The sequence below is a fragment of the Lampris incognitus genome, chromosome 11 (genome assembly GCF_029633865.1).
Source record: "Lampris incognitus isolate fLamInc1 chromosome 11, fLamInc1.hap2, whole genome shotgun sequence".
Lineage (NCBI taxonomy): Eukaryota > Metazoa > Chordata > Actinopteri > Lampriformes > Lampridae > Lampris > Lampris incognitus.
Window position 1 is genome coordinate 15925000 of NC_079221.1, and position 27740 is coordinate 15952739.

At 43.4% G+C, this 27740-nt stretch overlaps 1 protein-coding gene across 1 annotated transcript in view; it reads right to left on the bottom strand.

Moving 5' to 3' along the window:
* Positions 1 to 27740, bottom strand: part of LOC130121066 (abl interactor 2-like) — a 55752-nt gene that overhangs the window by 3685 nt on the left and 24327 nt on the right. Inside the window, exons 2-6 of the mRNA XM_056289902.1 lie at positions 25317 to 25484; positions 18081 to 18257; positions 14339 to 14356; positions 13543 to 13646; positions 1468 to 1620 (exon numbers count right to left, since the gene is read on the bottom strand). Coding sequence (XP_056145877.1) covers positions 1468 to 1620; positions 13543 to 13646; positions 14339 to 14356; positions 18081 to 18257; positions 25317 to 25484 — 620 coding nt within the window. The remainder of the gene's footprint in view (positions 1 to 1467; positions 1621 to 13542; positions 13647 to 14338; positions 14357 to 18080; positions 18258 to 25316; positions 25485 to 27740) is intronic.

A 27740-nucleotide genomic window follows, 5' to 3' on the forward strand; every position in this document is an offset into this window, starting at 1 on the left:
AGATGCTGCTCAGGAGCGAGAGAGTTAGACAGACACAAAGTACTGTTAAGGAGAGAGAGGATAAGAAAATGACTCTTGAGGAGAGCGAGCGCTTTGTTTCCTCTGTGTTCATTCAACAGTGGTGCTCTGCCACAGTAAAAACCCTACCACCACTAACAGAGAGCACAGAGAACCTTAAAAACCATATAGTAGTCCAAAATTTCCTACAGTACATAAAGAAGTGTGAACCTGATGTTTTATTGTGATGCTTGATTGTACTAAAGTATAAAATTAAGTTTTAGCATTAGACTCAAGTTTGAGACCAGAACTCAAAACTCCCACAGAGCACGACTGCTTGAGAAAACCACAGGGGACACTGGAGACAGACAGTTTTCAGAGATGAAGATGACAAGGAACAGAAGAGCTAGGTGATGCTGAGCTGACGCATGAAGCCAGAGGCAAGCTGATAATTAGACTGCATTTTATATATATGGCACTTTTCTAGTCTACCAACCACTCAAAGTGCTTTACAATGGTTGCCTCAAATTCACCCATTCACACACCCATTCATACACGGTGGTGGCTGCCACGCAAGGTGCCAACCTCCTCATCAAGAGCAGTTATGGGTTCAGTGTCTTGCTCAAGGACGCTTCAGCACACTCTCTGTAGGAGCCAGGGTTCGAACCAGCGACCTCCCGATTATTGGACGACCCGTTCTACCTCCTGAGCCATGCTGCCCCTAGTCAATATTTTGACAGCAAATTCCCCAGAATTTTGTTAAATGTCTAGTCAAGTTTGATCTGTGCCTCCAAAAGTTCCAATGTCATGAAACCAGAAGCAACAACCCGGGTAAGATGACCACAGATAAATAAAAAATATATGTACTCAACTCAGAATCAGCTCCTCCCAGCAGTTGAAATTTTACAGTTAAAATTACCATGAACTCTTCGCTGCTTTTTTTTTTACTCTGACCAAAATTGTTTTTGTTGCTTGGTTTTATTGGCTTTTTCAGAAAAATTTGCTCATTTGTGTCCAAAATATTTCCCTATGAGTAACCACTACACAACACTGAATCAGATCAAGTGGGGGAAAAAAATGTCCAAAATGAAGCAAAGCCCTTAAAAATGGAAAGAATAGCGAGAGAAGAAAGGATGGATGCAAAATACATTTCTTCATAAAGTGACATCATTACAATGATTTTATCTTTTTTCCCCATCTTTCATCTGTGTGTGTGTGTGTGTGTGTGTGTGTTGCTTCTACCATGTTACATGTGTTGTGTTGAAATCTGTGGCAAGGTACCCCAAACTAGACAAATAGAATTTATAAGTGCACTGTATAGGGGCACATTTCAAAATATTAAGTTAAGAGTTGGATACGTCTTTAAAAACTAAGATTTTGTGATGGACTATCAGGGCTCTAATCCCGCTTGGACAGAGCATGTGGTTAACATGGTGGTTGGTAGACATCTGTACACCTGGTCCCTGGTACCTGTATGTTCGGGGCCTGTGGTTGAGTGTGGCAGTGCGAGCAGGGCTCAGCTGTTGGCCAGCGGCCATGTTGTTTCTGGTGGGGCTGGGTACATAGTCGTTGGGCACCACAGGAGGGCGCACTGGCTCCAGTGTCCTGTATGGGGAGTTCTTCCTGTACATGCAAAAGGTAAGGATTCAGATAGGGGTAAGGTTAGGGTTTAAGGGACACAACATTGCCTCTGTTGAAGCCATTACGCATCCCCACCAGTGTACTGTAGGTAGAGTACTTCCTGTGTGAGACAGGGGTTAAACGTACATGCAGGGTAACAGTTAAGGGTAAGGTAAACATCAAGTTGTCGCATGTTTTCACTCTGTATTGTGGTGAGAGCTTCTACGAAGGGGTGAAGCTTCGATCTAAAGGTGAAATTTCCAATTTGGGGTTATGCGGTCAACTATATAGACATGCCAGTGTCATGTAAGGGGAGTACTAATGCTGAATGCTTTAAGGAAAAGGAAGAAGTAAAGGTATTGTAGCGAATTGGGGGGACAACGCAACCACAGGAACTGCCGCAGCCGGGAAGCGAACCCGTATCGCCCGCACCGCAGGAGACATCGCTAACCGCTCGACTAAAGGGTCAGACCCAAGGGTCAGACCCGCCAGCCAGCGGCCAGCGTGTCTACTTATCCATGCACGTTACAGTATAGTTCAGGTCAAGTTCAGCTCTAAAGACTCGGTCCTTTTGCAGCTAAAGTGCTTTGTATATGAAACGGTGGTACAAGTCAAGCAACAATACTGAAGATTTACCTGCAAACAAAAGTTATTTTGGATATTTTCTATCACTCGCATATTTAGGGCAATAACTAATCCACGAATATATTGTAACGTGCATGGATAAGAAGACACGCTGGCCGCTGGCGGGCGGGTCTGACCCTTCAGTCGAGCGGTTAACGATGTCTCCTGCGGTGCGGGCGATACGGGTTCGCTTCCCGGCCGCGGCAGTTCCTGTGGTTGCGTTGTCCCCCGAATTCGCTACAATATTAATCAAAACCACTGTTACATTTGCTTCTTTTGATTGTTACTCTCTCGTAGGACTTGTACTGGAAAAATTACAAGGCGTGTAGTGTTTTATACCCTCACAACAGCTGCCAAACGTGGAACAATAAGACAGGTGATGGCAAGTTTGAAGAAGTGACGTTGTTATACCAACAGATGCTAGGATACTGACGCGACAGCGCTGGCGACTGTTTAATTTCAAATTCAAATCTCGGGGATTTGGGTTATTCAAACATCACAGCAAATATCACAGTAGCTTTCAGTACTTTATACAAATATGGAGGCATTCAGGATTGCAGCCTCAATTAATTTGTAATAACTTTTGATTCAGGGTATGGGTTTAGGTTACTGATGATAGGCACCACTAGAGGGCACACTGTCTCCAATATGCTCCTGTCCAAGTCCTCCGTTTGAGCCTGAACCAAGAGCGCTCTTGAAAGTGGAGGTTAGGGTTTAAGGTCGCGTGCCTTCCAAGAGAATCACATTTATAAAAAAAAAACGTGGCCACATATTAGGATACCCCAACCAAAATCATGCTATGACATAAATCATAGGACTGAGTTAAATTCAGTTCATTCAAAATGGATTTTTTTTCAAAACAGAATCCAAATGTCAGAGAAATCTGACCATGTGAACTCAGAACCCCGGTAACACATCTACAACAGAGCAAAAACACAAAAATTACATTAATAGCCTGTTCAGTCACAGTCACTTCAAACAAAGTGAGGTAGGAGAGAGAACAATTTATACAGAGGCGTTTGTTTGATAGAGACACAAATAAAGAACCAGTGCATGTGTAGTACATTTCTGTCTGTGTGTGTCTGAATGAGTATGCCTGTGTGTGTGTGTGTGTGTGTGTGTGTGTGTGTGTGTGTGTGTGTGTGTGTGTGTGTGTGTGTGTGTGTGTGTGTGTGTGTGTGTGTGTGTGTGTGTGTGTGTGTGTGTGTGTGTGTGTGAGTTCACACACAGGCAATGACAGAATGGCAGGAGGATTTAGCCTCTAGCATGGATCCACCCCACTGCTGAGATGGACCTTGTCCACTTGGGTCACGTCCCAATGCCCCATGCCAGCGTTCTCTCCCTATCTGGAAGTAACGCCAAATCTGTTATGGTAACAAGAGTAACATAAACATCAATCATTTCATTTTACCAGTCCTTTTTTGCAAATTTTTATGTTTTACTTTTTTAAAGTTTTAATGTTTAATGTTTTACTTTTTATGTGGCACTTGGAAGAGTTTAAAAGAGCATGTCTCTACAGTTAAAAAGCAAGCATCACATCGATAACATCCAAAAAAACAAGTAAACCCCACAAGATTAAACGATAGGTACAATATCAAAAAAGCTGACTAAGACATCACATGAACCATAATCCTAAAAAAAGTTTTAAGAAGTAATTTAAAGGGTGATATTCTGTTGGCTTAACTAACAATCCTAATAGCAAGCAATGCAAATCCTAATGATGGTACGTAGTATTAAACACTGTGTCCTAACTGAATGTCGTGCCCGTTGGAAAGCCCTGTGTCATGGACGAGGAACGTCTCCAGTCTGATCGCGAGCCCCATTTATAAGTATGTGGTTTGTTTACATGACGGTTTCCATGTGGACAGAGAGGGTCCGATGCAACGCAACAGTCGGACACTCGCGTCCCATCCAGTTAGGAATGTGTAATACAACATGTAGCGAGGACTCCGTGTCTGTCTCTGTCTCTCTGGGGTACCAGTTGACACCAACCAGGTGAGAGGCTCCCTGTCTTTGTCACGATTAGCAGCCCACCACAAGACAACAGAGACCAACGACCCTCCCCAGGCTATCGCAGACGGAAGCTCACCAGGAACCACCCTGCTTTTGATATGGGTACCAGATTCACGGCAAGAGATGGGACCACCTGACGACCTTTCCAGGTTATCATCACAGTTGATCACAGGAAGAAGATTTTATCTCATCTCCACGGTAAAAGAGATACTCTCGCCTTCAGATTATGGTGAAACAGGACAATGAGTTGAGTGGGTCAATTTAAATCTCAAAACCTCTCTCTGTCCCTGTTCACACACATGGACACACACTCACACATACCCAAATCTCTCTATACTGGGCCAAATGCTGGTAACTTATCTTCAGTCATAAACAGTAACTCTCCTTGTCTCTGTAGGTGTCTGAATTAATATGAATTAACTATTTAGCCATCCAGCCAGTATTACTCAGCAGACAATTTCATGAGCAATGATCTAACTCAAACTCCACACAGAGGCATGGCCGGATTAACCCACCAGGGGGCCCCGGAGCACGCACGTCCATTGCCCCGCCCCATCAAATAGGATATGCAAACAATACTAAATGTAAAACTAATGCAAATACCCAGCATGGTAGTCAACGCTATGCCAATCTGCATGGGGTTCGGATGGCGACTACAAAGTACAACACAATTTTGAATCACAAAACAAACAGAGACGAGAATAGCAGCTCACAGCATCGCCAACATATTGTGAAGCCTTCTTCCCACTTACAGCAGCTTACCAACAGGAAATAAATGTTTGTTCCAGAGCAAATAATTCAGTGAAATATGGGCATATTTTAGTAAAACTATCTGTTTAATTATTTTTCAGTATGGGCATTCTAGCTAGCACATTTGTTTAACTATAGACAATGAAACAATGAATTTGATCATAAGCATCGGGTTTGCACTATGTCAGACTTTGTTGCACTTCCAACGCTACAATGTAAACACGAGGCACATGTTGCACTCTTAATTGCTACAATGTAAACATAAGGCGTAAACGCTTCAAACCGGCATTGTGATATATTTAGAAACCAACCCCGACATATTTAGTTTGTTTATATTTGTAATACCTATGGCTCTGCTTCAAACGAGTCCCTAGCAACCAAAAAAGGCATGCAGTTCGACTCCAGGTTTCTTATACCGTCTATGTCACAGACTGTGAAAGTATGATAATGTTATGGTGATACTACACAGTTAAGTCACTCATATAATGTGAATTACTTGAGTCCAATTATTTCAGGTCACTTGCATCAATGCAGAAATCAATAGAGACTGTAGCTTGGGGCCCCGCATCAATAGAGACTTTGTAGCTTGGGGCCCTACATCAGTAGACTGTAGCTTGGGGCCCCCGCATCAATAAAGACTTTGTAGCTTCGGGCCCTGCATCAGTAGACTGTAGTTCGGGGCCCCCACATCAATAAAGACTTTGTAGCTCGGGGCCCTGCATCAGTAGACTGTAGCTTGGGGCCCCCACATCAATAAAGACTTTGTAGCTTGGGGCCCTGCATCAGTAGACTGTAGCTTGGGGCCCCCGCATCAGTAGAGACTAGCTTGGGCCCTGCGTCACGACACAGGGTTGGAACAAACGTCCCTTGTAGGGTATGATTGGGGATCTCTACTATACGCGAACATAATACCCCTGACCTTTTGGGGCCCCTCGTGGTCCAGGGCCCCGGGGCACTCGCCCGGTCCGTAATCCAGCCTTGCACAGAGGACAACCTGGGATGACCCCCAAGGCTGGACAACCCTGGGGCTCGAACCCAGGACCTTCTTGCTGTGAGTGCATGATTGTGTGTTTGTTGCATTGTGTGTTGCTTGTGTGTTTGCATGTTCTCCTCCTCCTCCACAGCACCCATGTTCTCCTCCGGGTGCTCCGGTTTCCTCCCACAGTCCAAAGACATGTAGGTCAGGTGAATCGGCCATACTAAATTGCCCCTAGGTGTGAATGTGTCGGCCCTGTGATAGACTGGCAGCCTGTCCAGGGTGTCTCCCCGCCTGCCGCCAATGACTGCTGGGATAGGTTTCAGCATCCCCGCGACCCCGATTTGGATAAGAGGTTTGGATAATGGATGGATGATCTAACTCAAATAACCCGCAACTGACTGAGATATTAATTTAAGGTTTTAAGTGCATTCCTGTCACGTAACTATACTGCCATTTAGTGACCATTGGTAGTTAAGTCTTTCTCATCAAACTATATTCTGTTAATATTTTCTTTTTCATTTTACTGTATTTATGTTATTCTTTAGTCATCTCATATAAGAGAATATTTTTATCATATGACAATATTAGCACGGCATAGTGGCGCAGTGGTTAGTGAGATGGCCCCACAGCAAGAAGGTCCTGGGTTCGAGCCCCAGGGTAGTCCAACCTTGGGGGTCGTCCTCTGTGTGGAGTTTGTATGTTCTCCGCATGGGTTTCTTCCGGTTGCTCCAGTTTCATCTCACAGTCCAAAGACATGTAGCTCAGGTGACTCGGCCATACTAGATTGCCCCTAGGTGTGAATGTGTCGGCGCTGTGATGGACTGGCAGCCTGTCCAGGGTGTCTCCCCACCTGCTACCCTATGACTGCTGGGATAGGCTCCAGCATCCCCGTGACCCTGAGCAGGATAGGTGGATAAGGTAATGGATTGATGATGTTATCGTATCATATCAGAAGTTAACCAACAACTCATCGATTATAATTGATGAGTTGTTAGTAAACTTCTGTATAGGAACAGTATAGGAACTCATCTCACTGGTTTAGTTAGTTGGGAATATCGTTTTGGATGAATATTCAGTGTGATAGGATGATTACTGCTTAATAATATGTTCTCTTGGTGTTTTATGCAATACACTGTAACATACTTTCCAGATCACCTCTGAAATGGCCCGGTCAGGTAGAAAAAGTGAATCGGCCTTTGTTCTTTTCTTCTTCTTCAAAACATGGCACGGTGAATTCAATGAATGAATTCAATGAATGGCCACGGCATGGTGGCCCAGTGGTTAGCACTGCTGCCTCACAGCAAGAAGGTCCTGGATTCAAACCTCCGGCTGTCCCAGGTCCTTTCTGTGTGGAGTTTGCATGTTCTCCCCGTGTCTGCGTGGGTTTCCTCCGGGTGCTCCGGTTTCCTCCCACCATCAAAAAGACATGCATGTTGAGGTTAATACTCCTGTCTGTGCCCCTGAGCAAGGCAATGGAGAGAAGAACTGGAGTTGGTCCCCAGGCGCTGCAGCTGCCCACTGCTCCTATACAATAGGATGGGCTAAATGCAGACGACCAATTTCATTGTAAGCTGTACAATGACAAAAATAAAGTGGCCTTCTTCGTTTTTTTAAATTTTGAGTTCACGTGCAGTTCACACATTTCTTCTTCAAGTTCAAGTTAAGTTCACAGTGTTTAAATCTCTTGACTTGTTCACGCCTCTTACGGCTCTTAAGAATCTTAATCTTCTCCTTTCTAAACAGTTTTTTTTTGTCTTGAGTCTTTTCCATTTTTAAGTTTTTCTTAAAAGCCGTTTCCTAATTTTCTTTTATACCTAGTATTTTTGTGTTTTTCCTTCGCCAAGCTGCATGTGTATCAATCTTATTTTTGAAACAAAGGTCAGTTCTGTTATCGCTGCAACTAGCTGTGATTAATCTTATACATTCATCCATTATCTGAACCGCTTATGCTGCTCTCAGGGTCGCGGGGATGCCGGAGCCTATCCCAGCAGTCATTGTGCGGCAGGCGGGGAGACACCCTGGACAGGCCACCAGGCCATCACACAGGGCCGACATACACACACCCACACACACACACCCACACACACACACACACACACACACACACACACACATACCTAGGGGCAATTTAGTATGGCCGATTCACCTGACCTGCATGTCTTTGGATTGTGGACGGAAACCAGAGCCCCCGCAGGAAACCCACACAGACATGGGGAGAACTCGCAAACACAGAGGCCAACCCAGGATGACCCCCAAGGTTGGACTACCCCAGGGCTCGAACCCAGAACCTTCTTGCTGTAAGGCGACTGCGCTAACTACTGCGCCACTGTGCTGCCCTGATTAATCTTATATCACAAGGAAAACCTCGTCTGTGATTAATTTTGGAAGTTTTATCATCCGGCCAACGAATTTACTTTCAGATTATTTCTACCGAGTCGGATCAGTTAAATTCAGTGTAGCAGATTACTATCCGGCTAAGAATTGACTGGTGACCAGATGGACCAGTGCAGCAAAGATCAAATCGCTTAGCAACGTCTGACTGTTAAAGAATCCAGGCAGTTCCTGCCCATGGAATGCTACACACAACACATAGCGAGATATCAGCAAAAGACCGGCCACAAGTGACAGAGAGAGCCATGTTGGGAATTTCACCGGGACACCTGGGGGACCCCCTACTCTTTGTGATTAGTGCCATGGGATCTTTAATGACCACAGTGACACAAGACCTCGGTTTAATGTCTCATCCGAAGGACAGCCTCCCCTACAGCACTGGGACATTGGTATTTGTGTTGCTTTTATTAGAGCCAGAGAGAAGACTGCCCCACCAACACCACTTCCAGCAGCAACTCATTTTCCTGGGAGGTCTCCCATCCAAGTAATAGCCAAGCCCACACTTGCTTAGCTTCTGCCATGCAGCAGAACCAGGGTGCATGTTATTATGGCTGAACCGGACCATCGCTGCTTTGATGCGTCATCTAATGTAGGCTAAATTCACATCTGCTGCCTTTGATAAAAGTTGATGTTGGGTAGTAATCTAAAATCTTCCTTTTCTTTAGCCTTAGAAAGATTTTACCCCCCTTTTCTACTGCCTCGCCTTCTCTGGTATTTCTCAAGATCACATACCCTCTGATACTATCACCAAACTGTCCTTATTTCATTTACCTATTTCATTCTGATTTTCTATTTATTCATTTACTCTTTGTTCTATTGTTGGTAGACACTTAGCAATTAATACATGTCTCTACATTGAAGGTCATTGTCTGTGTGTTTGTGAAGCAAAGATAGAAATTCCTGCAATCGAGAATTTACAACATCAGATCTGAAACTGATTAATTTGGTTCATCAAGTTCCTACAAAAGTAGGTGGTGCTCCAAGATTTATAACGAGAATATCAATAATACTGTAGCCGTGTATACTGCTACAAGCTGCATATTGTGAGTGTGAAACACCCGCATACTGCTTCCTACATTAGCAATCACCACCAGCACTAAACATGCTATTTAATGTACACAGTTTTTGTTTGGTACACACACAATCCCTACAGCAATCAACAATACTTCCACCAATCTTTACATGTTGTACAAGTCTGCCATAGTTCCTAGGTTCAGATTAAAATGATCATAGTCTGGTCAATTGTGCTCTGCACTTGTCCTTCGGAGAATTACATATTGTAGCGAATTCGAGGGGGCCAGGCAACCACAGAAACTGCCGCGGCCGGGAAGCGAACCCGTATCGCCCACACCGCAGGAGACATCGCTAACCGCTCGGCTAAAGGGTCAGATCCGCAAGCCAGCGGGCAGCGTGTCTACTTATCCATGCACGTTACATTAACCTCCTCCTTCGGGAAGCGCGTCCCCGCGCTTAAGCATATCAGGTTCTTCACGCCTCTGGGCGCATATGCTTCCTGATGGCGCTCACGGTCTCACCATCCCACCGCCGCCAACATGTAGCAAATTCGAGGTGGCCACGCAACCACAGAAACTGCCGCGGCCGGGAGGCGAACCCGTATCGCCCGCACCGCAGGAGACATCGATCGCTAACCGCTCGACTAAAGGGTCAGCAGACCCGCCAGCCAGCGTGGCTACTTCCATGCACGTTACAATAGCATATACGTATGTATCTCCATTTAATGCTCCACCTCCACGGTAATTCAGATTAGAACCCACCTTTAAAGTAATTTACTATTTCATCTATCAGACGCTTTTATCCAAAGCGACGCACATCTGAGAGGTAGTTGGCTTGTAGGGCTTTAGGAGTCTAAGCCACGGACTCCTACCGGAGATTCGTCCCAACCGGGGTTCTTACCTACTGAGCTAACCAGCAACACAACAATGTTTACACACAGTCCTAGCAGAAGTAGCGTCCACACAAACTGTGTGGTTTTCCATAGAATGCGGTGAACAATTAAAAAAACGCTGCGTGAATTGTTCATCATGCTGCCATCTTACTACACTGAGTTTCATTGTTGGCATGTCTTTACTCATTTATCTCGTCTGTGACTGGTTAATTTGCCGGTCACTCCCCCTGCACAGGACTGTTGGTACTTTTGTTTTCCCTCTACTAATTTCTTGCTTAGCATTGTTCTAATATTTAGAAAACAGATTAGCATCCTGAAAATGTCAATATAACGGTGATGGTTAACAAATTGTCAGCCCGACCACCTACATGTGTGTATACTGAAACAGCCTGCTGATCAGCGGGTACTGCATAAGGAGGCAGGATGCAGGAAGGAACAGCCAATATGGGAACCAAGGTGTTCAGCCAATAAAACCAGAGCCAGCTGGCTGTACCAAACCTGTCTTCTTGGCTGCAAAGGCATGCAAATGTACAAGGTCAAAAACAGGCACATGCACACACATATATGTACACCAACAGACACATACACCATGCAAGCAGGCACACATAAACAAGCATGCTAGGCTCTTGGATAAGTGGTCAGTGATTAATGGACGAAAGAGGAGCTCATGTTGTGTCTGTGAAAGGTCTGTGAAAGCATGTTTGTGTATGTGAGTGGCTTGGGCTTATACTTCACACTCACCAACATCATCATTGAATCCAACTCAGAAATCAAGGCAGGAACAAGTGCAATGGATTTGGAATAGTAATTGCCTCAACATTTACTGCCGACGTGCCCTTTATCAAGGCATTTGGCCACTAAGCTGCTCTACTGGAGCAGCTGGAGGCTGAAGGAGGAGGACTGTGATGCTGCTGAGCAGCCTCCGTGTGTGAATATTTGTATGAGTGTGTGAATGAAGCAGGAGGAATTGGAAATGATTTCATTCGGATTGACAGGCTTCTGCTCAAGTATTTTTTCCCCAACATCCAATCACTGATAATAAAGGGCCTTCAAGTTGACTATCAACAGAGATCTACAGTGCGAGACCGAAACGGATGATCCGCTGTGGTGAACCCTAACAGGAGCAGCCGAAAGTAGTAGTAGTAGTAGTAGTAGTAGTAGTAGTACTAGTAGTAGTAGTAGTAGTAGACGACCAAGTGAGGATGGACATTTTCAATCATTTCAATAACAGACAAAACCTCGCCACCATATTGTAGATCCCAGTTGGATATGTTTCTTCTCTCTTGTCCCCCTCCACAGGGAGGTCAGGGAACAGGATCAGCTAAACAGAGTTAGTACTAAGTCCCTGGACTTAGTAATGATTCTGTGCCTTGCTCAAGAACTTCAGCAGGGCAGCTAACTGTTTGTTGACTGGGGATTGAACGTGACTGAATGATAGGTTCTCTGACCACTTCTGGGTTTTTTGTCCAACTTTACATATTCCCCAATTAGAAATGTTATTTTCTTTAGCCATATGAAATTTGAAGCCAAATCATAATACATTACGAGGGTGCTTACATTGCACCGCAGTGACGTTACCTGCACTACACTGAATATGTATGGCTTACTGCAGAACATCTCCGAGCGAGAGAGAGCGAGAGAGCGAGAGAGCTGGGTGACCTAGATCTTAGAGAGCAATGGGGTAACGAAACAGGCATTCACAATTCATGACGTTATCCCTCTGAGCACGTTGTGTTTCAGTGGGTTTGTGCATGTGTTCTCTGTGTACGGTACATTGGTGTGAAAGTGGTCTCTCTATGTATGTTCATGCTTTCATTTGTCCACATATGTACACGTTATATGCATTGTCTGTGTGTGTGTGTGTGTGTGTGTGTGTGTGTGTGTGTGTGTGTGTGTGTGTGTGTGTGTGTGTGTGTGTGTGTGTGTGTGTGTGTGTGTGTATGTGTGTGAGACATCACCCCTCTGGGTCCAAGCTGTAGAAAGGGAGCTCCAGGACACTCAGTCCTTCCAGAAGAGATAAAATATCTCCCTCCACACACACACACACACACACACACACACACACACACACACACACACACACACACAATGCTACATCTTAACGTAAACCATTTCGACACGCAGATCACACAGTGTGTGTGTATGTGCGTGTTGGAAGACTGTAGGTGGGTAGAGTGAAAGAAAAGTTCTCTACCACACATGAAGATTTTACTGCCGTCGGAGGCTAAAGACAGAAGAATGTGATTGTCTTGGGCACCATCTAGGAATGAGTCCAAGGCTGTTTCATCAGTGTGAATGTGGATCAAGGTGATGCTAAATGAAGAACATGATATTCGGTCCACTCTTCCCAAAACATTAACTGGACTGGACCTCACTTGTACCAGCACTTCAGTTTTAGTCTGTCTTTTTTTACCCTCACCAAACAGGGTCATTTGGCGGGGGGCTCAGGTTGTCTGAAACTGCTTAGTTAGCATTGCTAGCAATTCTTCCTTCTTCTTTCAGCTTCCCTTTTTTTTCGGGGATTGCCACAGCAGATTTCATAGTTTCCACTGATACCATGTGAGGGCACAGCACCAATGGCAGCCGTTGTTAACCCGGGCCTTGACCGATCTGGTATGGTCTTGACAATCCGCATACTGATTTGGTGAAATTTTACGTCGGATGCCCTTCCTGACACAACCACTAACCCTATGGACGGGGGCTTACTCGTTAAAATAAGGAACACGACCCCCACTTTTTGATAGAGACATCATTAAAGACAGATCATGATTTCCCACCAGCGACGCCTGAACACTTGACACCGTGCCAGCAAAAAAGTGAGCATGGAAAATGTATAACATGGCAGGATATTTGTATAAATCTGACCAAAAAACACTGTCTTAAATACACTTTTTCTATTGGGGGAAATCTATGGCTTTTCATCAATGAGGGAATTCACCTACGTGCTTCCTCACTGCAGACAATGAACAAACAACGAACACCGAGCACTTAAAACATACCGTACTGACAGACGACTCAACACTTGGACATTCAGTAGACATAAACAAAGGATGACAGACACATAAACCTAAGAAATACAGTACAACACCATGAAAACAGAGAACCAAAACCTCAGAAAATGGCGCTAAGGTGAATGTTGGCCAGAATGTGAGCCATAGAAGGAAGAGACACAAACTGTAGATATAGATTGTGTGATGTATGATAGAGTATGTGTGACATAAGACGTGACAGTTTGAATGTTAATCAGAGACATGGTACATACCCCAAGATCCCCTTGCCTGCCCTGGGGGGGCTTGGGGGCTTCTGGGTGGGGGGGTTGGACCGGGAAAGGCCCCCTCCTAGCTTCATATTTTGCTGGCCATTCACCTGTGAGACGCACACACATGCACGCACACACACACACACGCACACACACACACACACACACACACACACAGAGACAGTTGGTTCAAATATTTCAAACAACAGTTCACCAGCTACTTATAATGAGAATAATCCACTAAACCTTTACCTTTGCTTTTGTGAATTTTAGTAAAGGTTTTCTCGGGGTTAGAACTTCAAGAACACGACTCTGTTCACTTGAAAGGTAATAACGGGGTGCGTTAAGGGGATCTGTCATATCTACCAGGCACTTCAGTAAGCATAGCAAATCATCAACGCTGGGAATGGCTTCTATTTGGCTGGCAAACTGGGGAAAGCGGCACGAGAGTTGTTGGATTGGCCAGCCAACATTTAGCAAAATAAATTAGTTTCCTGCTCGAAGCGCTACCATCGGGTATCTACATACTCTACCTCCAGCGTCTAACTCCAGCTTTTCTCTGTGTAGAAAACGCTGGTACGCTGAAGCAGACCCTTGAGGTGTTAGCCTAACATTTATTTGTTTCTTTACCTGCATAAGGTTGCTTTTATTAGCCCCGATTTTATAATCAACTGCTTTACATGCATCCGTGTCCTTTCCTCTCGTAAACCTTTTTATTTTGGTGCGGGTTCTGCGCTCTACCATTAGACCCGTCCGCACAGTACAGAGCTTTAGAGGACGTGGTATTCTGTGCCCTTACCTTGAACCTCAACAGCCACTTAGCATGTGAACAAAAAGCAAGAGAGGAGAGAAGGAAGGTATCAAGAGGTTAGTGTGAGTGCAGCTACACAGGCAATCAACATCAGCCATTAGAACAACACAGAGACACTAGAGAGAACGAGAAAAAGAGAGAGAGATGGAAAAAGAATGAGAAAAATAAGTGAGGATGACAGAGGGATTGAGACAAGGGAGAGGCACTGCAAAATGGTAAGAGAAAGGCAGCAAGGGGTAGAGGAAGAGACAAAAACAGAAGGAGAGACTGAGAAATGGACAGTGATATAAATGAAGAGGAAGACAGGTCAGACAAAGAAAGAGAGGAAGAGAGAGATGCTTATTGAGAAATAATGAGAGAGAGCGAGAGAGAGAGAGACAGAGAGCGTTAGACACAGAGACGGCGTACAACCCCGCAGCCGTGCAATGCATTATTCAGCACTATACAACAGCTAGCCCTTAAACTAGCTCTAAAAGGAAAGACTTGAATAAATCACATGCCACATTTGGAAAAAAACAAAACAAAAAACAAAACAAAACAGAAACTGTGACCACAACCATAGATCATAAATGCTGCTCGACTTAAACTGGAGCATCTTTCATCCGGCAGAATATTGCACATGTTTAGTATCTCTTAGTCTCCCCGCCTCCTCCTTCTCTCTCACACACAAATACACGCCAGCAAACACGCACACATACACCCACACAAACACGCACAGTGAACATAGTACATGCAGAAATTATTGAGCCATTTTGCAAAATCAGAATCAGAACGACAGCCAAGTGACCCTGCAGTTGGCAGGATTAGACTTGGCAGATTGTTCAGATAGATCTCATTCTTGGCCTACAACAAAATTATAAAGTTAATTTATAAAACGCATAAGAAGATGAGTGAAATAAAAAAAAATAGAGGTGATGACAGGGACGATGTGTCTATTCAACACAGCATGATCACAGTCTCGAATGGAGCTTGATTGATTGGCCTGGCAGGAGGCTATGTATAATATAGAGGTGTAATCTGTGACTTTTCCGCTTTAATAAGTCATTTCATCCATTTGAAATGTGATGATGATGTAGTAGTCCTGTTGGACAAGCAATCAATTGTTGTGGTTACACCGCCCCGAGCTGCCTCCCCGGCACGTTCAAGCCACTCCCCCAGCTCGGACGTGCCGGAAACATCCGAGCGCTCGGCTCGCGCTCTGAGACGAGCGCTGCACTGCACCAGGTGTTTGCCATCATCCATCAGGCACACCTGTGGCAATCAGGCAGCCTTCTACAAGAAGCCTCCCAGAACGTCTCTCAGTGCTTCGACGTACTGAACCCTGCGGTAAAGTTCTGACAAGCCCTCCAGCGTTCCTTGCATTCTGTTTATTCCCCAGTGTCTTATCTTCGTGTCTCTGTTTCCTCCCAAGACTCTCCCTCCGCGATTTCCACGGCTCCCCGCGTCTCCCTCGTCCCCAGCGACCTTCACGTTTCTCCCCGGACCTCTCCTGCGATCTCCCCCCTTGTCCCTCTACCTGGACCCCTCCTTTCGGACTCGACTTCCCGGATCTCGGACCTGGACTTTCTCGGACAACCCCTCTTGGATCACGGACTGGACTTTCTCGCCAGGTGCACGCACATTTCTTCAACACCTCCTGGTCATTTACATACCGCACCACACATTGGCTAAAAACACTCACACATAGTTATACACGCAAACAACGGGACACCACACATAGTTTATTCACACATCCCACTAACAGAACGCCTTTTTTCACCATACATTTCCCTCCCACAATAAAACCCCCCTTTGTAGACTTAGAAGTCATCTCGTGTCTGTCTGTCTTGGGTTTCGCCACACGGGTCAGGTTCTGGTGCGCGAGCATAACATCAATATTACAACAGAACAGTGTTTCGATATCATTTGATGTAGGAAACTGAAAAACAGACCTACCGCGACTGATTTTCTTGGACCACAAACAAGGTGTAGCAGCCATTGTCGCTTATTTTCCCACCCTTGTAAAAATGGGATTCCTGGGCCAAAGCTAATGCAGGCAGTCTGACGTATCACAAACTTTATCAAACTAGATTACAACACCTTTCTATGGTAATATCAACTGTCTGTCCAACAGAAGCATCACTACATCAGCATCACATTTCTGGATTGTCAGCTTGCTTGTCTGAATCATGTTTTTAGTTGATTTGAGCTCTGCTAAACCAGTCCAAAAGCATCTATTTTACAGTGTCAATGTTAAGTGTTCAGTGAGGATATATGTGAGATGTGCTACCAAACTGAAAATGTGCAGTCAGTACTAGGCCTACTTCCACTTATAAATTTAAGACAATGATCCCCTATGATATTCTGTTCACAACAAAGTCACAGCAGTTGTGCTTCACATCTATAGACCCAATCACAACATTTGTTTACAATAACTTCCAGGTAGAAAACCCCTGCGTCACATACGTACAATTTAATGGCATGGAACGGGGGTGAGGAACAACTGAGATATACTCTCAACTGAAAAGGAAATGGTTAAAGGGAAATTTCCGCGGTTTTTACGTGGCTGTCCGATCAGTGTTGAGTGCAAATATAGTCAATTCAAGCAGTCAATTCATCAGTGCGTGCTATATTGACAAAGAAATCCGAGTTGTCCTGGTCACGGAGCCATGCCAGCAGTGCCTACATGTGCCAGGATGCGTTGCGCATGAATTTCTGACACCCAAACCCCAAAGCCTTCCAAAGCCCACCCAGCGTGTGGAGGCATTTTTTCTTGCAGGTCTATGTACAAAGAACAGCGTCTTAAAATCTTCGCTCTTAAACAGAAAAACGACCTAAATTGAATGGGATTAGTTTTATTGACAATAAGCATGCCTTCTCATTGTATCATGCCTGTATGTGACAAGTACAGAAAGGGGAGAGAGCAGGACACAAAGAACATTTAATCAGTTCATCTGGACATGTTTATTGAGGGAGAAACGTTTCATCACTCATCTTAAGTGACCTCTTCAGTCTCAACTGACTGCAGGTATCCTCACCCTTATAAACAATACAGTGGCTTAACAACCGAAAACGAGCAGATTCATATGCAAATTGCCATGACCATTAACGAGAGTTTCAATGGCCATATGTACTATTCACAAAAGATTGGGAAATGGTTGCAATCACAGCATTGTAAGATGGCAACAGGTGTACTCTTAGGACCCCCCCCCCCCCGGTTCAGGGATGGTCATTCTTGACTCCCCGTTCAAACCAGCATTCCTCCCTATCAAGGATGTGCACATCCTCATCCTTGAAAGAGTGGCCACTGGCTGTATTTACTATTGTAACAATCCATTTGTCCTCATCATTCACCTGCTGTTTCTAGTCTCTCAACTTTGTAGCGTTGCTATTAACAATGTCTTTTTTCCCTTTTCCTATTTATTATTAGTAGATTACTGAAATAGTATTAGAATATCAATATCAATAACAGTAGAGTATTAGCAATAACACTGATAACTTGTTTTGCTATAATTAAAGTATGTCCAATAGTTTTTATTGTTGTCAGTATTTAATGTGTGTCAAGTTTTCTTTATTTTTTGACACATTTTAATTATGCTTGTTGACAATCATGTCATTTAATTTACAATTTGTTTTCAATGTATTTAAGTTCCAGTTTGGGAAGAACTTTATTTACAGAAATTGAACTATTAATTGTTACAGTTATAAGAATTACTCATTATTTGGAAATTATAATGGCTATTTTCATTACCTTAACTCCATGTCCAATGTCATCCAGGACACTGTAGTCTATAGGCTTCCTGATGTAGCGCACTGGCCGTTCTGGATTTGCTGGAGCGATGATTTTATGTGAGCGGGAAGTGTTCTTATTGGTTGTCAGAATGCCAATCTCCCGCCTCGCCACTTTCTCCTTGTGTATGTCAACAGTCTGAAATCATAGAGAAAGAGCAACAAAAAAAAAATGGAGGGAGAGTGAGAGAGAATATTTTAATAATCCTATGAATTTGGCTCACAGTTGAAAATGATTTTTGATAAGAGACTGAGCATGAAAAAGAGGCTTCTGTTATTTTATTTTTTTGTATGTGCGTTAGTCTTGTATGTATGCCAATGCACAGACATTTCTACAAGGTATAATTGGATTTATATCATACATATCCATCCGTCCATTATCCGAACCACTTATCCTGCTCTGTAGGCTCTAGCATCCCCACGACCCTGAGAACAGGATATCATACATATGTTGTTGTTTTGTTTTTTTAACAACTGTTCAGGTCCAGGTATATCAGTGCCAAGCAGTGTAGCGTGGAACCTAAGCATGGAACCTTAACACTACAGATGAAGCCATCAAAGGGAGCCTACCTTTTACAGCAGCACTTCGATCCAGATTTCTTTTTTTTTCTATTCTTGAGTTGTGACATTGACGGTATTCTGCAATGGATACCACTGTACAGCAACAGCATACAGCATACAGCAACAGAGCTTTTTATTAACCAATAGAAAGCCTTTCATTAGAATGGTATACGATATATTTATACCTGAATGGGGTTAGTGAATTGACATTTGATGGTGCTGCGAATATCTTTTGTGTGATGGTGCTGCGAATATCTTGTGTGTGTATGTGTGTGTGTGTGTGTGTGTGTGTGTGTGTGTGTGTGTGTGTATGTGTGTGTGTAAAGAGTGTTACGTTATAATGCCCTGAATGACACAGCCCTGTTTCTTTCTTTCGGATTGTGATGAAAACTGCTTCTTTTTAACATTCAAGTCAGCAGTGGCCTTCCCAGCATGTATTGACACAAACAGGCCTTACACTCAAAAGAATTCACTATTACACTGTATTTGGCCATGAATTCAGCTCTCACTTCAAGACCAAATTTGTTTTAAAAACTTTGTATTATCACAGGCCAACGTCTCTTCCACTCAGTTATGCTCAAATCATTTTAGCATGTCCAAGCTGACTGACATTTTTTTCCCCATTCGGTTCAAGAATAATCTTGCAAAAGGTTAGTAAGGCAAGGCAAGTCAAGTTTATTTGTATAGCACATTATCATCACAGAGGACATTCAAAGTGCTTTACAGGGAAAAGAAGGGGGAAAAAAGCATTATAAAAGCATAAAATCAGATAAAGGTACAGAGACATTTTATAAAATTATAGACAAGTTTAAAACTGAGGAAGTAAAATGAATAAAAGTGCCATAAAAACTGATTAATTAAAAGTAACTACAATTGGAGCAGAATATATAAAAATAGCAAAATATGCAACACACACACACACACACACCCCAAGAACTTCATCATAGGCTGTTTTAAAAAGTAAGGTTTTTGACCTACTTTTAAATGTACCCAATGTGGGGGCCTCTCTCAGGTCCTCAGGTAGGGCAGTCCATCAACTTGGGGCATAAATAGAAAATGCAGCTTCACCTGCTCTAGACCTAGCACGAGGTTAAAGGACCACTACCATCAGACCTGAGAGTTCTTGCTGGTTTGTAAGTAATTAGCATCTTTTATATAGTGTGGTGCGAGGCCATTTAGCGATTTGTATACAATTAACAGAATTTTAAAATCGATTCTAGTTTTGATGGGGAGCCAATGCAGAGATCTAAGAACAGGTGTAATGTGCTCATACTTTTTAGTTCCGGTGAGAACATGTGCTGCCGCATTTTGAATTAACTGTAGTTGGCGCACAACTGATTTTGGGAGGCCGGTGAATAGTCCATTACAGTAGTCTAGTCTACTTGTTATAAATGCATGGATTGAATTCTAAGTCTGATTTTGATAGAAAGCCCCTTAGTTTTGAAATGTTTTTAAGATGGTAGAAGGCTGATCTTGTGAGATGATTGATGTTGCCCTTAAAATTCAGATCACTGTCTATGATTACACTGAGATTTCTACCTTCACTTTTGCACTCCAGAGACAAGAAGCTGAGATAAACTGCAATTCCCTGTCTCTGAGTCTTTGCACCAAAAATAAGTATTTATGTCTTGTCTTTGTTTAATTGTAAAAAGTTGTCCAACATCATTAATATCATCAATGCACTGAGTTAGGAAATGTATGGGCTCTAGGTCATCAGGAGATAGGGATATGTACAGTTGTGAATCATCTGCATAATTATGGTAATTAACTTTGTGTTTCTGAATAATATGTGCGAGTGGGAGCATATACAGTTTGAACAGCAATGGTCCAAGAATTGAACCTTGGTGTACCCCACACATTTTACCCATGTTGTCCGAGGAAAAGTCTCCAACAGACACAAAGAACTGCCTGTCCTGTAGGTATGTTCTAAACCAGTTGAGAACTGAGCCAGAGATGCCGACCCATTTTTCTAATATCTCTAGCAAAATGTCATGATCAACAGTGTCAAAGGCGGCAATGAGATCCAGGAGCACAAGAACAGATATTTCTTTAGACTCCGTGTTCATATGCAGATCGTTCTCAACCTTGATAAGTGCTGTTTCTGTGATATGGTGAGATCAAGAACCTGATTGATAAATGGCTAGAAGGTTGTTTGATACTAAATAGTTATTAATTTGTGAATAAACTGTTTTTTCAAGTATTTTGCTGAGGAATGGTAAGTTGGAGATGGGCCTGTAGTTGGCAATAGTTGTCACATCAAGGTTGTGCTTCTTCAGAAGTGGTTTAATGACAGCTGTCTTAAGTGCTGCAGGAAATATACCTGCCTGAAGAGAGCAGTTAATACTTAATAAAGGTATCATGTGCTAAGCAATTAAAAACATTTTTAAAAAATGTGGTACGGAGAGGACTGCTGTCATGGTTGTGTGGTCTGGGTCACCAAGGCTCACCTGTTCCCCATTCCCTGATTGGCTTGCCATTTCTGTTGCTGTCCCTGCTTTGCTCACTTTCACCCCATTTACCTGATTGGCTCTCCAGCAGTTATATATTCCCCTGGGTTGCCCTGACTCTTTGTCGGATCATTATGTTAACTTTGGTAACCAGATGCTTCACATTTTGTCTCGAGCCTTCCTTGCTGCCGGTATCGACGTTCCTGTTTTGTGAGTTTGTTTGCTTTATCAAATCATTGTTCTAGACCTGCCTATCTCCACTGTCTGCATTTGAGTCAATTCCTGCTCCCAGCGTGACAGTACAACATTGTCTCAACATAATTCAAATTATGAAACAACCCTGGTAGTAGCGCCATTTTGTTGAAATAACGCCCAAAGTGGTCCAAGTATGGAAAAAAATACAACAAAGATTGGGAGAGAGAGAGAACAAATTTAAAGACTGGATTTTATTAAAGATATGTGGGTATGTTATCCCCCCCAGTGTTCCTGTCCTTTTAACCTTTTCAACTGGCTCTTATAGTATACCCAATATTTTTTCAGATAACAGTTAACCTTATAGATTAAATAATGCTCAATTTTGACTGTTTTCTTACTTTTAGACTAGTTGACTAGCCTAAGTTTAAAATTCTGTTTAAACGTCAGGGAAATTAGACGTTCAGATCATCCCTACTGGATAATAAATGTATGGATGAATGTATGTTGTGTGACACATGAAGCAGTGGGTGTATTGTGTGCAGGTTTGTCCTTTGTTTGTATTGTTGTATTTGCTGCTAGTGTACAGTACATAAAATACCCATACATTGTAAAATGCTTGTTTCAAAAGTAGACTATTTGAGGTTTTTAACTACAAATTACAGGCAATTTTGTTTGGCTGACTGCATTTAACTCGTCAATTTTTCTTTAAAACGGATAATATATCATTGTAGTTCCAGGCAAAAATATGAACTGCACAAAAAAATCTGGCAATATAATAGCTGTAACCATGCCCTGCTGAACATAATGCACTAATTATGTAGTACAATCACAAACTAGCCTAATTTGGATGCAAACATCTGTGACAAAGAACCATTTGCTCTGAGCAGAACAGATTTAACACAGTAAAAAAGCATCTCATTATTCAGGCTACAGCGTTTAACTGTATTCATTATAAAAATGGGCTGTGAGTCTACAGCTTGTCAGAGATACCATGGCCTCTCAGTACCACTAAAGACTAGGATTCTACACTGTATGTCCTCTGTTAGCCCATCAGGACAACATTGAGCATATCTGAAAGCAGATTACTACTACTACTACTACTACTACTACTACTACTACTACTACTACTACTACTACTTTAGGCTGTTCCCGTTAGGGGTTGCCAACAGCGGATCATCCATTTCAATCTCTTCCTCTCCTCTGCATCTTCCTGTCATGCCAGTGCAGGTAGCATGTCCTCCCTAAACCATAAACCATATCCATCCCAATATACCCAGCAACTCTCCTCCACACATGTCCAAAACCATTTCAAACTTGCCTCTCTTGCTTTGTCTCCAAACCGTCCAACCTGAGCTGTCCCCCTAATATACTCGTTCCTAATCTGTCCTTCTTCATCACTCCCAACAAAAATCTTAGCATCTTCAACTCTTCCACCTCCAGCTCTGCCTCCTGTCTTTTCATCAGTCCCACCATCTCCAAACCATATAACATAGCTGGTTTCACTACCTCTTGAAAACCTTCCCTTTTAACTCTTGCTGGTACCCTTCTGTCACAAATCACTCCCAACACTCTTCTCCACCTACTCCACCCTGCCTGCACTCTCTTCTTCACCTCCCTTCCGCACTCCCCGTTACTTTGAACAGTGGACCCCAAGTATTTAAACTCACCCACCTTCGCCCCCTTTACTAATTGCATCTTCACCATTCTGCTGTCCTCCCTCTCGTGCACATATAGGTATTCTGTCTTGCTCCTACTGACTTTCATTCCTCTTCTCTCCAGTGCATACCTCCACCTCTCCAGGCTCTCCTCAACCTGCACCCTACTCTCACTACAGATCTCAGTGTCATCTGGAAACATCATAGTCCACAGAGACTCCTGCCTGATCTCGTCCATTAACCTTTCCATCACCACTGCAAAAAAGAAAGGGCTCAGAGCCGATCCTTGATGTAATGCCACCTCCACCTTGAACCTTTCCGTCATTCCAACCGCACACCTCACCATTGTCACACTTCCCTCAGACATATCCTGCACCACTCCTACATACTTCTCTGCCACTCCTGACATCCTCATACAATACCACACCTCCTCTCTCAGCATTCTGTAGTATGCTTTCTCTAAATCCACAAAGACACAATGTAACTCTTTCTGGCCTTCTCTATACTTCTCGATCAACAATCTCAAAGCAAACATCACATCTGTAGTGCTCTTTCATGGCATGAAACCATACTGCTGCTCGCTAATCGTCACCTCTCCTCTTAACCTAGCTTATATTACTCTTTCCCATATCTTCATGCTGTGGCTGATCAACTTCATTCCTCTGTAGTTACTACAGCTCTGCATATCACCCTTATTCTGGAAAATAGGTACCAGTATGCTTCTTCTCCACTCCTCAGGCATCCTCTCACTTTCCAAGATTGTGTTAAACAATCTAGTTAAAAACTCCACTGCCATCTCTCCTAAACACTCCATGCCTTCACAGGTATGTCATCTGGACCAACCACCATTCCACTCTTCATCCTCTTCATAGCTGCCCTCACTTCCTCCTTGCTAATCAACCGCACTTCCTGATTCACTATCACCACATCATCCAACCTTCTCTCTCATTTTCTTCATTCATCAGCCCCTCAAAGTACTCCTTCCACCTTCTCAACACACCCTCCTCACTTGTCAGCACATTTCCATCCCTACCCTTCATCACCCTAACCTGCTGCATTGCCTTCCCAGCTCGGTCCCTCTGTCAAGCCAATTGGTACAAGCAGACTTATAACTAGTCATACACCAGTAAAGGAATTATTACGGTGGCATCTGGACACTGCTTGGCATCTTCCTCATCATATTCTTCATTTATCTTATAATAAATTCTCTTACAATTCTGTAAATTGTGTTCTATTCTGCACGCACAACATCCACTGCATGTCTGTCCATCTTGGGGGGGAGATCTCTCCTCTGTTGCTCTTTCTGAGATTTCTTCCTATTGTTGAAGGTTTTTTTTTTTTTTTTAGGGAGTTGTTCCTTATCCGATGCAAGAATCTAAGGACAGGATGTTGTATTGCTGTAAAGCCCACTGAGGCAAATTGTAATTTGTGATATTGAGCTATACAAATAAAATTGCCACTGGATTGGTCTGAATAACCAAATTAACTAGGTCAAAACCTAGCATGCGTATGGCTGGACCGTGTATGGTCAATGTTCAAAATTGTGGCCAATTTGTAACAGGAGTAGTCAGTGGAAGTGTCTATAATGTTAATTCCTGAATATTAAAAGTTCATCTGCAATTTTCTGTAGTGATCCCAGTAATATTTGTTGTTAAATTGTACTGAAGTAGTATATCACATGACAAGGTTAACCTACATTCGAGGAAAAAAAAAGTTATAAATGCAGTTGCAAGAACAATACTTTCTACTCATATCTTGGGATGTTTGATTTGAAAGAGAACTTAATTTAATTGTAAGTATACCTATTATAATTATGTGTTAACTCCCCTCCTCTTTCATCTGTTTCTCAGATGTCTCTCATTTTTTCAAATGTGAATATTGACATGTGTATCGTGCTCCCTTTTGGTGTTTTTTTTTAAACCGTGATCATAATTTTCAAATGATCAAGTAGGAAGCGCAGGTGGACCAGGTGAGCAAGGTCAAATGAAGGGTCAGTTTCCACAGTGTGCAGACATGTTTCTGTACACATATTAATTTGTATACATAGTTGTACACATATTAATGGGCAACTACCCATATAAACTGGGTGTATAGGCTCTATAGACCTCTGTGATTGTAACAGTTGGGCCTATACTTGAGTTTTGAGCAAGATTATATCATTTACAACAAGTTGACATTTACCAATGCAAGCCAGAAATCTGGCTTGGATGTAAGAGGAGGGTGAGTGAGATTCAAGTTCATCATCAGCTTTGTCAGTTTCAGGTTTATTTTAACATACTGAGATATTTTCACATTCTGGGAATGATTAAGTTTATTTTACCCAATCTGCCAACCACTGACCTGTGATATGTGATTGACAGAGCTCTCCATACGACGTAACTGCGAGGCCTGGATGTCCAGCATCTGAAGGACGTTGTTAGCTAAGGTGTTGATGAGGTAGGCCACACTGGCCAGGGACTGGGTGGTGTAACTCTTAGTCTCCTCCAGCGCTCTCTGCTTATCTGCTGACTGGACAGAAAGAAAGAAATTAGATCAAATTAGTGAAAAGGTAAATATAAGAGAGAGGGACAGAGAGCTACAGCGAGAGATGATTAGATAGATAGATAGATAGATAGATAGATAGATAGATAGATAGATAGATAGATAGATAGATAGATAGATAGATAGATAGATAGATAGATAGATAGATAGATAGATAGATAGATAGATAGATAGAGCAATGCAAAAACTGGATGGCACGGTGGCCCAGTGGTTAGCACTGTCGCCTCACAGCAAGAAGGCCCTGGGTTCGAACCCCGGGGTTGTCCAACCTTGGGGGTCATCCCAGGTCGTTCTCTGTGTGGAGTTTGCATGTTCTCTCGATGTCTGCGGTGGGTTTTCTCCAGGTGCTCCGGTTTCCCCCACCATCAAAAGAAACATGCATGTCAGGGTTTATACTCTTGTCTGTGCCCCTGACCAAGGATATAGGAAAAGAACTAGACGTGGTCCCTGGGCGCAGCATGAAGGCGGCAGCCCACTGCTCCTAGCTGCACAGAGCACAGCTGGGATGGGTTAGTTTGCAGTAACTGAAATTCCCCAAGGGGATTAATAAAGGAAACTTAATTAATTAAACATGTAACTTTATTTTGTCTGCAAGTGTTCTATTTTTTACTTCAGTATACGGTGCTATGGGATCAATCACAGGTTGACATTTTACCCTGCCAGCTAATTCAGGGTGGTTGACTATTCAGTGGTGATATACACACACACATACACACACTACAGTACACATCGTGAATGGGGATAACTGTCATTTTCTGTGGTGGAATATCACATTCAGCATTTCCCAAGAGACAGAGTAAGAGAAAAAGAGCAAGAAAGGGAGCAAGAGCAAGGGCAAGAGAGAGGAAGTGTGTATGTGCATGTGTACATTCAGTCATGTGTGTGCATACATGCCTATGTGTGTATATATTTGACATCTGACACAACATGGCAAGCATAGAAAGGCATGTTGATAAGTGTGTGTGTGTGTGTGTGTGTGTGTGTAAGCATGATGTAGGTCACAGTGAACACATCCATGCCTGAGGATGATGATAACCAGACCAACACCAATGTGTGTGTGTGTGTGTGTGTGTGTGTGTGTGTGTGTGTGTGTGTGTGTGCATGTGTGTGTGTCTTTCTCTCTCACACTCATACTCAGCCAAACACACACACACACACACCTAAATGTGCTTCCCCATGCCCAACATTAAGTACACACAGATTCATATTTCTACATACACATCCAATAGCATAAAAGTTGCACACAAAATCACATTTCACACACGTGTACACACACAAACGCATCCCATCAATTCCAACAATACAGCATGCACAGACTATATCAAACACATAAAACCCCAATATGCATGAATAGCTTCACACAGTAGCAAACACAACACATACAAATAGTCTGACACACACAACAATGCCGATGTTCATCCCAGTGCTGTCACGTTGTATAATATACATGCATATACATATGCACACATACATAGACACACACACACACACACACACACACACACACACACACACACACACACACACACACACACACACACACACACACACAGGGCAAAGATGTAAAGGCTGATGCCAGCGGATGTTGTGATGTCATTGGCCCAGCTGACCTAGAAACACAGATAGTCGTAGTCACTCATTATACCCTCCAGCTCGAGGGCTTCATACCTCCAAGAGAAAACTGTTACTCATCTATGGCTCTGATGAGGTTAGCCCTCAGTCTCTGGGCAGCAGGGAGGTGTACAGACCAAAGGTACCGCCCTTCAACCAGCAACCCTTGATTCAATCATGTGCATTGTTGATGACCCCCCCTGTTCAAGACCCTGAACTCCTGCTAGTCTACAGGGTGCCAACTCTGACCTCGGACCTCTCCATGGACGGTGGTTTAGTTTACCTGCTGGTATCCATAAAGTCCATCCATTATCCAAGCTGCTTATCCTGCTCTCAAGGTCGCAGGATGCTGGAGCCTATCCCAGCAGTCATTGGGTGGCAGGCGGGGAGACACCCTGGACAGGCCGCCAGTCCATCACAGGGCCGACACACACACACATATTCACACCTAGGGACAATTTAGCACAGCTGATTCACCTGACCTACGTACATGTCTTTGGACCATGGGAGGAAACCGGAGCACCTGGAGGAAACCCACGCAGACACAGGGAGAACATGCAAACTCCACACAGAGGACCACCCGGGATGACCCGCCAAGGTTGGACAGGTTTG